At 37.0% G+C, this 10,736-nt stretch overlaps 2 protein-coding genes across 5 annotated transcripts; both read right to left on the bottom strand.

Annotated features, from left to right (window-relative positions):
* Positions 1-4,883: 4,883 nt before the first annotated feature.
* Positions 4,884-10,470, bottom strand: LOC126706475 (pentatricopeptide repeat-containing protein At4g39530). 4 transcript variants are annotated; one of them, XM_050405960.1, is made up of 3 exons: positions 6,924-10,470; positions 6,134-6,210; positions 4,884-5,648 (listed from the first exon to the last, which is right to left on the bottom strand). In XM_050405960.1, exon 1 carries the CDS (start codon positions 10,087-10,089, stop codon positions 7,516-7,518), a length of 2,574 nt encoding a protein of 857 aa, XP_050261917.1. In that variant the 5' UTR covers positions 10,090-10,470; the 3' UTR covers positions 4,884-5,648; positions 6,134-6,210; positions 6,924-7,515. The 4 variants fall into 4 exon arrangements, with proteins under 4 accessions (XP_050261917.1, XP_050261916.1, XP_050261919.1 ...); XM_050405959.1 differs by having other exon boundaries at positions 4,884-5,709; XM_050405962.1 differs by lacking the exon at positions 6,134-6,210.
* Positions 5,429-7,240, bottom strand: LOC126704791 (proteasome subunit alpha type-2-like). The gene is made up of 5 exons (XM_050403794.1): positions 7,137-7,240; positions 6,924-6,993; positions 6,134-6,210; positions 5,580-5,648; positions 5,429-5,450 (listed from the first exon to the last, which is right to left on the bottom strand). Exons 1-5 carry the CDS (start codon positions 7,238-7,240, stop codon positions 5,429-5,431), a joined length of 342 nt encoding a protein of 113 aa, XP_050259751.1.
* Positions 10,471-10,736: the final 266 nt, after the last annotated feature.

Below are 10,736 nucleotides of genomic sequence, written 5' to 3' on the forward strand. Positions count from 1 at the left end.
GATCTTGGCCCTCCATTTGTTGATCGTCTAGGCCACTACTTGAGTGCTTGTCCCATCAAACACTTTTTCAAACCCCTTGTGAGTTGGGGCACCCAAGGCAGCACTGTTTAAGGGTCTTCTTCACATAAATGTAACCAGGAGGTTTGGTAGAATGCATTAAATGTAATGGCAGCCACCATCCCTTCAATCATATCAGGGCTAACCCCCTTTCCAAAACTCTTTCTCTACAGTATGACCTTCTCTGATAACGTGCCACTAACGTGGCCTTATTGTCCGAGCGTGTGACCTTTTCAGCGCGATGGTGGCCTCCTCGACCATGGGTATGACACGTGGCACAAATTCCTTTTTAAATTCTTGTACCCCACACCTTCCATGTGAAGTTTAATGATCTCTAGTTTTTTACTATATAAGAGTTTGTGAAAATATACAATCATTACCTATTAAGTTATTCATAATAAAATTACATATTATGTTAACTTATATATAAATTTAGTAAATTATATTAAAAGTTTTTTCATACAAGTCTCGGTTGCATAAGGTAGACAACCTCTCCTTATTTTCTCCCCTATTTCAATATCCACTTGTCATGCGATGCATTCTATTATTATAATAATTTTTTTTGGTAGAAAAAAGAAATTCATACATCACAAAATTATTGGTTTGATTAGCACCCATCCTTGCCAAACCATAAACACAGATGTTTGTTTCGCAAATGTAATGACTAATTCGAATATGGGGGGGAAGCTTGGAAATCAACAACCTACGATCATCCACAATGGAAGGGACAGCTTTATTAAAGAAATTTAGAATTAGCTAACAAGTCAACTATAGTCAATAGATTCGGCATCTAACTCTATTTCTAAGGCTGTTAACTAGAGATTTGGGTATTTAAAAATGATTCATGTTTCCATACCAGACAATCCGATAAGAACTGTAGTGTAGGCCGCCAAATCCGACAATCCTATGTCATTCTTATGACCCTATCCTATCCAATTCCAACTTACATCCAACAAATCCCTTCAAAACTAACGTCAGCTTCTGCTGTTCTTAATGATAGTGTTGGGTGACAAGGAATTTTATAGTCTCTAATGCACTGAAAAAAGTTGGGCGGTAAACAAGCTAAGTTTTGTGAAGTAATACATGTTCAAGCTTGGCTCGACTTCATGACAAGCCTAAAAATAGTGTTTAAGTTTGAGCTCATGGGAAAGCCAAAAAACTCGAGCTTTGCTTGATTAATTAGTCAAGGCAAGCTCAGACTCAATATCAAGCTCAGATCAAGCTTTTAAGCTTGAGATCTAAAAGAAATTACATTATCAAATGTTTAAATCTCTAAAATTAAGAAGAAGAAGAAATAGCATACTCATTTTATCATGCATCTAGTCCTACTTATAATTAGTCATTATTCAAATTAAAAATTTACATAATTAAATTTATTCATTCATCATTCCTTGCCTACAGCTTCAAAAATTGTTTAAGATACAATTTTTACATTCATGTTAAATGGTGAAGAATTATAAAAATACTTGTTTGTAACTATTATGAATGAGAAAATAGTAACATATTTCATAACTTTACTTTAGATGATTAATAGGAAAGGATCATACGTGACCCACTTGATTAATTTATCTGTTTTTAAATATAACTATGGTCTAAAGTGGTTCTTAGTCAGTTTAGAGGGATAGAAAAAATTAAGGTAATAGGTAATAATCTCATGTTAGCCATGTCTTTATTAAAATATGTGTAATGAGCATATTTAACTAACGCATTATACATGCAAGTTAAATTTGAGCTTTTATAAGAGATGAAATAAGTTATCTAACAATACATCTAAATGAAAAAGCTTATGAGTGATAGAGGTGCAAGTTTAAACATCACAATATCAAAAGAAGAATAAAGTGATAGCAAGAATGGTAAAGTTGACACAAGATGTACGTGAAAAACCCTAAGATATGGATGAAAAACCATGGTTTGAGCAAGAATTTTAGTTTTTGTATTATATGTAAAGAAGAGGTAACTCTTGTATAATAAGGGTGTTCTTCCTTAAAAGAGAGACCTTGTTTTCTATCTTCCTATCTTATCTACTTTCTACTCTCTTCTCCAAAGATCTACTTGGGTTCTTACCCTAAAAATCTAGCTGCACGTTCCTCTTATAATCTGAGGAATATGGCTGAGTACAAAGACAGGTGTCAAGTCATCATTTCCTATTTTTGGACCTTTCCACAACTAGGGTACTATTTGGTGACTAGAGGAAAGAGAAAACTCCAACATGGCACTATGGCATGAGGGTAGGTGACTCTGCCACTACTTGGGGAACAACTCTTAAGCAACGAGAAGGACATCAGAAGTACTGTAGGTGATACACGTGTCTCTAAAGTGGTCCAACATGCACTCATCCAATAAGGGGTGTTTATATAGTTGCTGACCTCAAAAAGCCACTATCTCCCTTTTGTGAGTGTTTGAGTACCATGTCAGATGCATATCTTACTTTCTTCCCAAGGTAGTCACGCCTTTGGCACAGGTTGAGGATAGAACTTTGTAGCCAACGTTTCCTCTTCCTTTGCTCACAGTCACTCCACGTGTAAGGTCCAGATCCAGCCCCATCAACATTCTCCCATGCCTTGACTAGTGTACTGTACACATATATAAACTTATAAATGAGTCTATACTTAAATTGTTTTGTATCAAGCCTAATAGCTCACGAACTTATTTATGAATAAATTTTTTTGCTTGGGCTCGACTTGTTTATTAAACGAGCCTAAAACTAAGACTCAAACTTAGCTTATTTATAAACAAAAATGAACGAGTTTTTTATCAAGCCGAGACCAAGTTATTCATGATCGGCTTGGTTTATTTACAGCCCTATAAAAAGGGACACCAGTCTATTGGCTCAACAATTTGCTTCTCCAATTAAGACAAGTTAGCAATTTAATCCAATCAATTCAAAATCAATTAACCTACATCAAATTGATCACCCCTACTACAATGAGAAGGAATGAAACCTTTTTTTTTTTTTTTAACTTGATTAATAATATCTCTTCAAAGCTGTTTGGCAAGGGCAAGCAGCAAGCTACTCCACTTCAGCTTAATAATCATCATTTTTAGCTGGGGTTCCTACCCTGCAAAAAACAAGCACAACAGATTTATTAGTAGGCATAAATGCACTTTTAGTCCCTAGATTTTGGCTTTTTTCCATTTTAGTCCCTACATTTTATTTTTTCCACTTTTAGTCCCTAAATCAATTAACACATTCCATTTTGGTCCTTTCCGTTAGCTCACTGCCGAAATTTGCTTAGGTGGTAGATGGACTATTAAAATAATAATAAAAAATTTTATTTTACTATTAAAAATGCCACATTAGCTTATAAATTGAAAAAAAATTATTTATTAATTTTAACTAAATAAAAAATTAAAAACAGATCGTTTAAAAAATAAATTAAATTAATTAAATCTCAGAATTCAAACAATCACACCACAACCAACCATGGTGTTCATCACAATCCCAAACCACAAAACCCTATCCCTAACCCTAGACCCAAACACCACCACTCTCCACCGGCTCTACCTCTCCCAATCCCACCCTCTCCCATCTCAAAATGACGTCGTCCTCCTCCTTGGCCTTCTCGTGGTACTGGACGGACCAGTTCGATTCGGAAATCGTTTTCCACAACCGGCTCTTGAAGCACAAATGCTGGGTTATGGAGCCGGAATCGACTACGGCGTTTTACATTCCATTCTACGCTGGACTCACGGTGGGGAAGTATATGTGGTTGAATTCGAGTGAGGAGGAGTGCGATTGGGTTGGAGGTTGGGTGAAGAGAGAGAGAGATCGTAGATCTGGGTTTGCTTACCCAAATGAAAATCTCTAAAGATCTCTTTCTCAAACCAAAATCTCACTCTCTCTTTCATCTTTCTAAAGCTCTAAAGCTCTAAATTCTCTTTCTCAGATTGTGGATTTGGAAAAATCTCTAAATCTCTCTCTCAAATCAAAGGTTGTGAAGTGGTGGTTGGTCCGGTGGTCGGTGGGGGTGGAACGTTGGATGGGTTTGACATTGGTGTGGGTTGCAGTGTCTTGATGGACTGATCGGTGACAGTGGAGGGGTTGAGGTCGACAGTGGTTTGGATTTGGGTTTAAAGTGTATTTACCTCCAATCTCTCACAAATCAGTGGGTCTTTATTAGATTGTTGGGTTTAAAATTTCTGGGTTTGTTTATGGGTTTCTTGAATTTGGGTTTGAAATTTATGGGTTTGTTTTTGGGTTTGATGTTTGTATGGAGGGTTTGATTTTTCATGTGATGTTCTGGGTTTGCTAGAGATTGAGGGTTAGGTTTGGGTTTGTGCTCTTTGTGTTTTGAATCTTTGAATGTCTTTGTATTTTGTAGATATGTGCCCTTTGATTTTATGTATTCCGTGTTGGCATGTTCTTGATTTTTTTAATTTCCTCGACAACCAAACATAAATTATTTGAGGAAGAACATGAACATGTTCTTCATGATGACTGGGAAGAACATAATGTAAAGAATAATTTTTTTTTAATTTAATTTCTTTTTTAAATGATCTGTTTTTAATTTTTTTTAGTTAAAATTAATAAATAGATTTTTTAATTTATAAGCTGACATGGCATTTTTAATAGTAAAATAAAATTTTTTATTATTATTTTAATAGTCCGTCTGCCGCCTAAGCAAATTCCGGCAGTGAGTTAACGGAAAGGATTAAAATGGAACGCGTTAATTGATTTAGGGACTAAAAGTGGAAAAAATAAAATATAAGGACTAAAATGAAAAAAAGCCAAAATATAGGGACTAAAAGTGCATTTATGCCTTATTAGTATCAGTTACACAGTAAAAAAGAAATTTCACAATCAGAGAATCATAAAGGACTCGAAATGATTGAAAAATCTGAATATTATGAGGACAGTATCAATAATAAGTTGAGGAAACATAAAGGATAATTTTTGAAGGGAAGGAGGCTAATTAGATAGGAGAGCAAGGAAAACAGGCTTATGTTGCCATTCTTAAATTGGTAATGACAGAGAAGCAGGATTCATCGTCATTCTGGAAAGGTATGCTCAACATAGCCCATTCTTGCCCAAAGCAAATTGAGGCCTGGCTTGAACTTCTCTAGCACCAGTCATGGGCTTTCTCAGCTGAATCAACCAGCCCAAGCGAGCCAGTCCTAAGCTCAGAGCTCGATTATTCCTATCTCAATTTCCTCTCTATAAACTATGCAACTAACCGTTGCATTTCAACCATTCCATTTAAGAGACAACTCACAACCACAAAAGGAAATCTCCTTTCTCCAGGATTGGCTCCATGTAATACCCATTCTGGCAGGAATGCAAATTGGTTTCTCCAAGAAGCCAATGTCTTAGACCAACGTATTGCATCATGATGTTAGACCATTCCAAAAAATTACTCAGCGATTCTCAGCCTCAATCATCATCCACATCTTCTCTGACAAGCATCACCCCATAAGCATATACACATCAAGAATGACCTAAAGTTTTATCATTCTGGCCGTTCCCCACCAAAGCTTTTTAAATATATTTATTTCAAAAAGAAAGAAGCTTAACAATTAGTTACCCCTCCTTCAGCATCAAAATAGCTGTATGCACAGCATCATCAAGCTCCATATCATCTGCGTACGGTGTACTATAATGGAAAGGGGAACATAGTCAACTTCATATTCAAGTGACAGAAGAATTGGCAAAACCTAACAAAAAAAAATTTTGGGGGTAAAGAGTGGGGTGTGAGTGGTTTTGACAGATAATAAAGTTAAGTGAAAATATCGTACATCAGTTATTGCAAAACACATAAATGTATCAATGCAAGTCGATATATTAACTCTATGATGGATCAATAAGAAAATGGTATAGGACATGCAATGTTTATCTTCTGGAAAACCATGTTGCTAGATGAATGTACTTGGTCCGGCATGCATATAAGGCTAAATGCTCCTAGAACCAGATCAAGTAATTGCATCATAAAAAGTCACAAACTGAGTGCATGTGAAAGGATTACATTCTTTGATCTTAACTTATTGTTAATATTAACAACATAAAAAATTTAGAATAAGGAAGCAACAGCTCTTAAACCAGTTTGAAATGTAAGTGGCAACAAAATTCTAAATCAACTACCTCTTCTCTAGGAATATTTTTACATTTGAAACATTCTTCCCCATTGCCAAGGCCTTCCATGAGAAATAGGAATCCACCTACAGAAAAATATATAATAACAATCAACAATTGTAGAATTAACTTATATGCCAAAGTACTAGAAGAAAAGATATAATTTTACTTTCATCAAATAGTTATACTCTCTTTTTATGCTACAACCTGAGTGGAAATTTCACAGTTACAGCTGACCAAAATGCTTAAATTGATTAAAATTTGAATTTTTGATTGAATCAAATTAGTTTACTTATTAAAAATCCCCCTAAAACGATTTTGCTAAACGGTAAACTCTGAAGAGAGCTATGATCAAATTGTAACTCAGCCAGCCATATGACAAGGCATCTGTAGAGAGCTCATATTGTATAAGTGGTACTAATGGCTTGTACTCTTCTAAAAGAGTCTAGAATACTCTAGTGGTGAGGTGTCTCCACCAACTGCCAAGAATATTCTTATCCATTTGTAACTAACTCTCCTATATAAGTGAATAATAGAGGCTAAAGGCTGTACAATTTTCCTTAGCTCCTCTTTATGAATACCCTTCTAAAGATTCTTCACTAACAGCATCAAACTAATCTCTTAAAGAGTAAACTATATTGCAATTGAGACAAGGCAAAGACAAAAGAATTTTATAACTTTAGTGCAAAAGAAGGTTTCTGTATGCCAACAAGTTCAGAGGTGCAACCTATTAGATGATCTAGACATAAATTGCAGCCAGTTAATAACTATAATTTAAAGCATATCAGGGAAACATTACCTGGTATAATTGTGGCCCATAGTCATCAAATCCAGTAACCAGCAGAAATACTCCAAAGGGCCTTACACCACTGTCATGATCTCATTGCATGTTATGTGATCTAAAGCAAATCCAACACCTCTAGTCGTTAATTCTTTATATCCAATCTTGCAATGTAGAAGATTCAGAAACGTTGTCTCATTAAGGTAGCATAAAAAGCAAGGAGCTGCTTACAAAGGACCAAGTTGGGCTTTTGTGACGTTGACATGAAGTAGCTTAGAGTTCTCAGTGTATAAACTTTCTTTTCTTACAAACTGCATGTGGACAGAGAAATCCATTTTAAATGTGCATGTAGCCATGTACATTCCCTTTGGTCTCCCTCTTAAGTTGTAAATACCATGCCACAATTCAGCTAGACTGTTATTGCATAAGTTATTACTCTTTCCACTAGGATAGTCCACAAAAGCCCAAAATACAAACATCTTCAGGATGCTGATCCCTTCAAGCTCAGGATCACTCTGATAAGCTGCATGATGGAGAACTACATCCTACAATAGCTCAGGAGATCAAAAGCTTGGCCTTTTGAGGGTGTTAATTACCACCATCTTTCCTCTTAATCAGTCATGAGAAGCATAAAAGTGTCAGGCACATAACCAACCCCTTTGATCTGCAGAATTAAATTGTCCAAAACTGAATAAATAAGATTGGCCATGCTGTGAGCTCTATCCCTTGCAATAAATGAATGAACGTCTTTATTCAGTTCGATCCAACTGCTTCCGGGTTCTTTTACCACCCCATTAAAGTCCATTCTTTTCCTCAGCCTTTTGACATCTTCCCACATACCTTTAGATGCAAAAATGTTAGAAAGTAAAATATATGATCCACTATCTGTTGGATCAACTGAAATTGCCATCTCTGCTGCATATCTCCCAATATCAACATGACCAGCAACTCTACACGCACTGAGCAAGCTCCTCCATACTACTGCTGCTGGTTTTATTGGCATTTTATCAATAAATTCCCTTGCCTCAGTAAGTCTACCTGCTCGACCCAAGAGAGAAACTATGCAAGTATAATGATCTGTTCCCGGTTCAATTCCAAAATGCGCCATTGATTCAAAGTGATGAAGCCCATCTTCTACAAGCCCCGCATGGCTACACGCTGAGAGCACACCCACAAATGTGACATAATTGGGTTTTACTCCCTCATCTATCATCCCTTTAAACATCTGAAGAGCATCTTCTGCTTCCCCATGCTGTGCATATGTTGAGATCATGGAATTCCAACACACAATGTCTCTCCAAAATGTGGAAGTAAATGTTTTGTGGGCCTCTTTTATACATCCACACTTAGCATACATATCCACGAGGGAATTTGTGACAAAAGGGTCAGAGTCTGCTCCCAACTTTATGACTTGGTTATGTAACTGTTGACCATGCTGGAGACTTGCTAGGTTACTGGCTGCAGTGATCAATGCAGCAAAAGTGAATTCATTAGGTGTTTTCCTTGTCAACTGTAATTCTGAGTAGAGTTTGAGAGCCTCTTCATTTTCCAACTGTTGAGTATATCCAAAAAACATTGCATTCCATACTACAATATCTTTTTCATTTATCTCATTAAATACAAGCCTAGCATCCCTTACACAAGAACACTTGGAATAAACATCTATCAGAGCACTTCCAGCAAATACATCCAGGGAGACCCCATACTTGATGATCAGGCTGTGAATTTGCCTACTCAGTTCTAACGTCAATAGTGCAGCCGATGCACCAAGAAGGCTTACAAACGTCAAGAGGCTTGGTGGTAACAATCTAAGCCTCATCTCGCGGAAAAGATCCAATGCTTCATGCAACTTCTCTTCGCTTGAGTATCCTTCTATCATAGCATTGTAAGATACCACGTTATGATCAGCCATACCTTCAAAAACTCTTCTTGCATCAGTCAATGAATTGCATTTTGCATACATATCAATCAAACCATTTTTCACAAAATTATCATACTCAAGGTTTGCCTTAATAGTGTAACCATGCACTTGTCTCCCATGTTCTAAAGCCTCAAGTGAACCACACGAAGTGAGAACACTAGTACAAGCAAATCCATCAGGCTTCCAACCCAATCCGGCCATTTCAGCAAACAGCTTCATGGCCTCCAAATTGAATGAATTTTTCATGTACCCTGCAATCATTGTGGTCCAGGCTATCATATTCTTGACCACCATCTGATCAAATAAATTTCGTGCTGTATACACTAAGCCACACTTTGCATAGAAATCTATAAGCACATTAGTTACCGAAACATCCATCTCGGCTCCCCTCCTCAACACATAAGCATGAATTTGCTTCCCTCCATCAAGAAACTCAAGCATTGAACACGCACTCAAAACACTTGAGAGCACATATTTATCAGGAACAAGATCAGTTTCTCTCATTTGATCAAACAACTGCAAAGATACTTCACCTCTTCCACTTTTCGTGTACCCCGTTATGATTGTAGTCCAAGTAACCGCAGTCTTCTCTGCCAAAACATCAAAAACCAATCTTGCTTCATCCAAATCACCATTCTTTGCATAAAAATCAATCAAAGAGGTACCCACATAGACATCTTGTTCAAAACCAGTCTTAACAACAAAACCATGCAGCTGGGCACCTTCATAAACTCCACCCAATTGCGAACAAGCCCGAAAAACGCTAGCTAAAATATACTCATTGGGATTCTGATCACAACTAGTGAGAAATTCGGTAAACACAATGAAGGCCTGTTGATTAAAACCATGTCGGGTGTACATAGATACCAATGAAGACCAAGAAATCAAATTCCTTTGAGACATTACATCGAACAACAAGCGTGCATCACGTAGACGACTACATTTAGAGTAGGAGTGGAGGAGAATGTTGGCAAGAAAGACTTGGTTATGTAAGCCAGAGACGACAAGTTGAGCGTGAAGTGTCTGGTAATACAAAATGGGGTTGTGTGAGTGTGATGGGGGTATTGGCAATTGCAAAAAGTGGGCAAATTGGTGGCTTTTGGCTCGGCGTGGAAGAGGTTGCAGAAGATGAGGTGGTGGTGATAAGGTGGTGGAAGAGTGGAAGTGGAAAGCATGATGCTTGTGAGAACAATGTCTTAATGTTAGGTGGTAGTGCTGGTATGTAAATTGCCAATGCTTTCTCATACTCATACTCATACTCATACTCTCTCTATATAAAGCATAAACTACTGCTTTCTTTCTTTTGTTTCTTTTTGTCTTTGCCAGAAAGAGAGTCAGAGAGGTACCCAAGATTAAGAAGAAGGATACTAGAATTTGCAGACATGGGTCCAGCCCAATCAACTCTTGGACCACAAGGTCTCTTAATCTCTAGGAAGAGATTGGGCTAATTGGCTTCTTAAAAAATAAGAGTCCAAAAAAAATAAGCCAAGGCAAGGCTGGCCTAGTGAGAAGTAGTTGTTCTCAATTTTATCATTTTATGATGATTCCATTCCATATCAAAGCAAAACAGTACCAAAGTGTTTGATGTGAATGGTGATGGTGTCATTTCTTGACGTGTTGTCAAGGCTGGGGCTGTGGGAATGGGTTGAGAGTAGTGGCCTGTAGGGATTGTTGAGTTATGATTCACGTCTATTTATTACACCGACTTGGAAAATATCATTGGTACAATTTGTACCTTTAATCTTTACTTTCTAGTTTTTTGTTCTTTTTTTTTTAACAAGACAGAAAACGACACTAATGAATTATCTATTACATAATAGTCAAACAACTACTTTGGCTCTTTTGATGTGTTGTTGGGGCCTCCTTGCTTTGTTTCTGTTATTAGAGCTGAGGCTCTTTCCTTGGCTGTG

The sequence above is a fragment of the Quercus robur genome, chromosome 11, assembly GCF_932294415.1.
Source record: "Quercus robur chromosome 11, dhQueRobu3.1, whole genome shotgun sequence".
Taxonomy (NCBI): Eukaryota; Viridiplantae; Streptophyta; class Magnoliopsida; order Fagales; family Fagaceae; genus Quercus; species Quercus robur.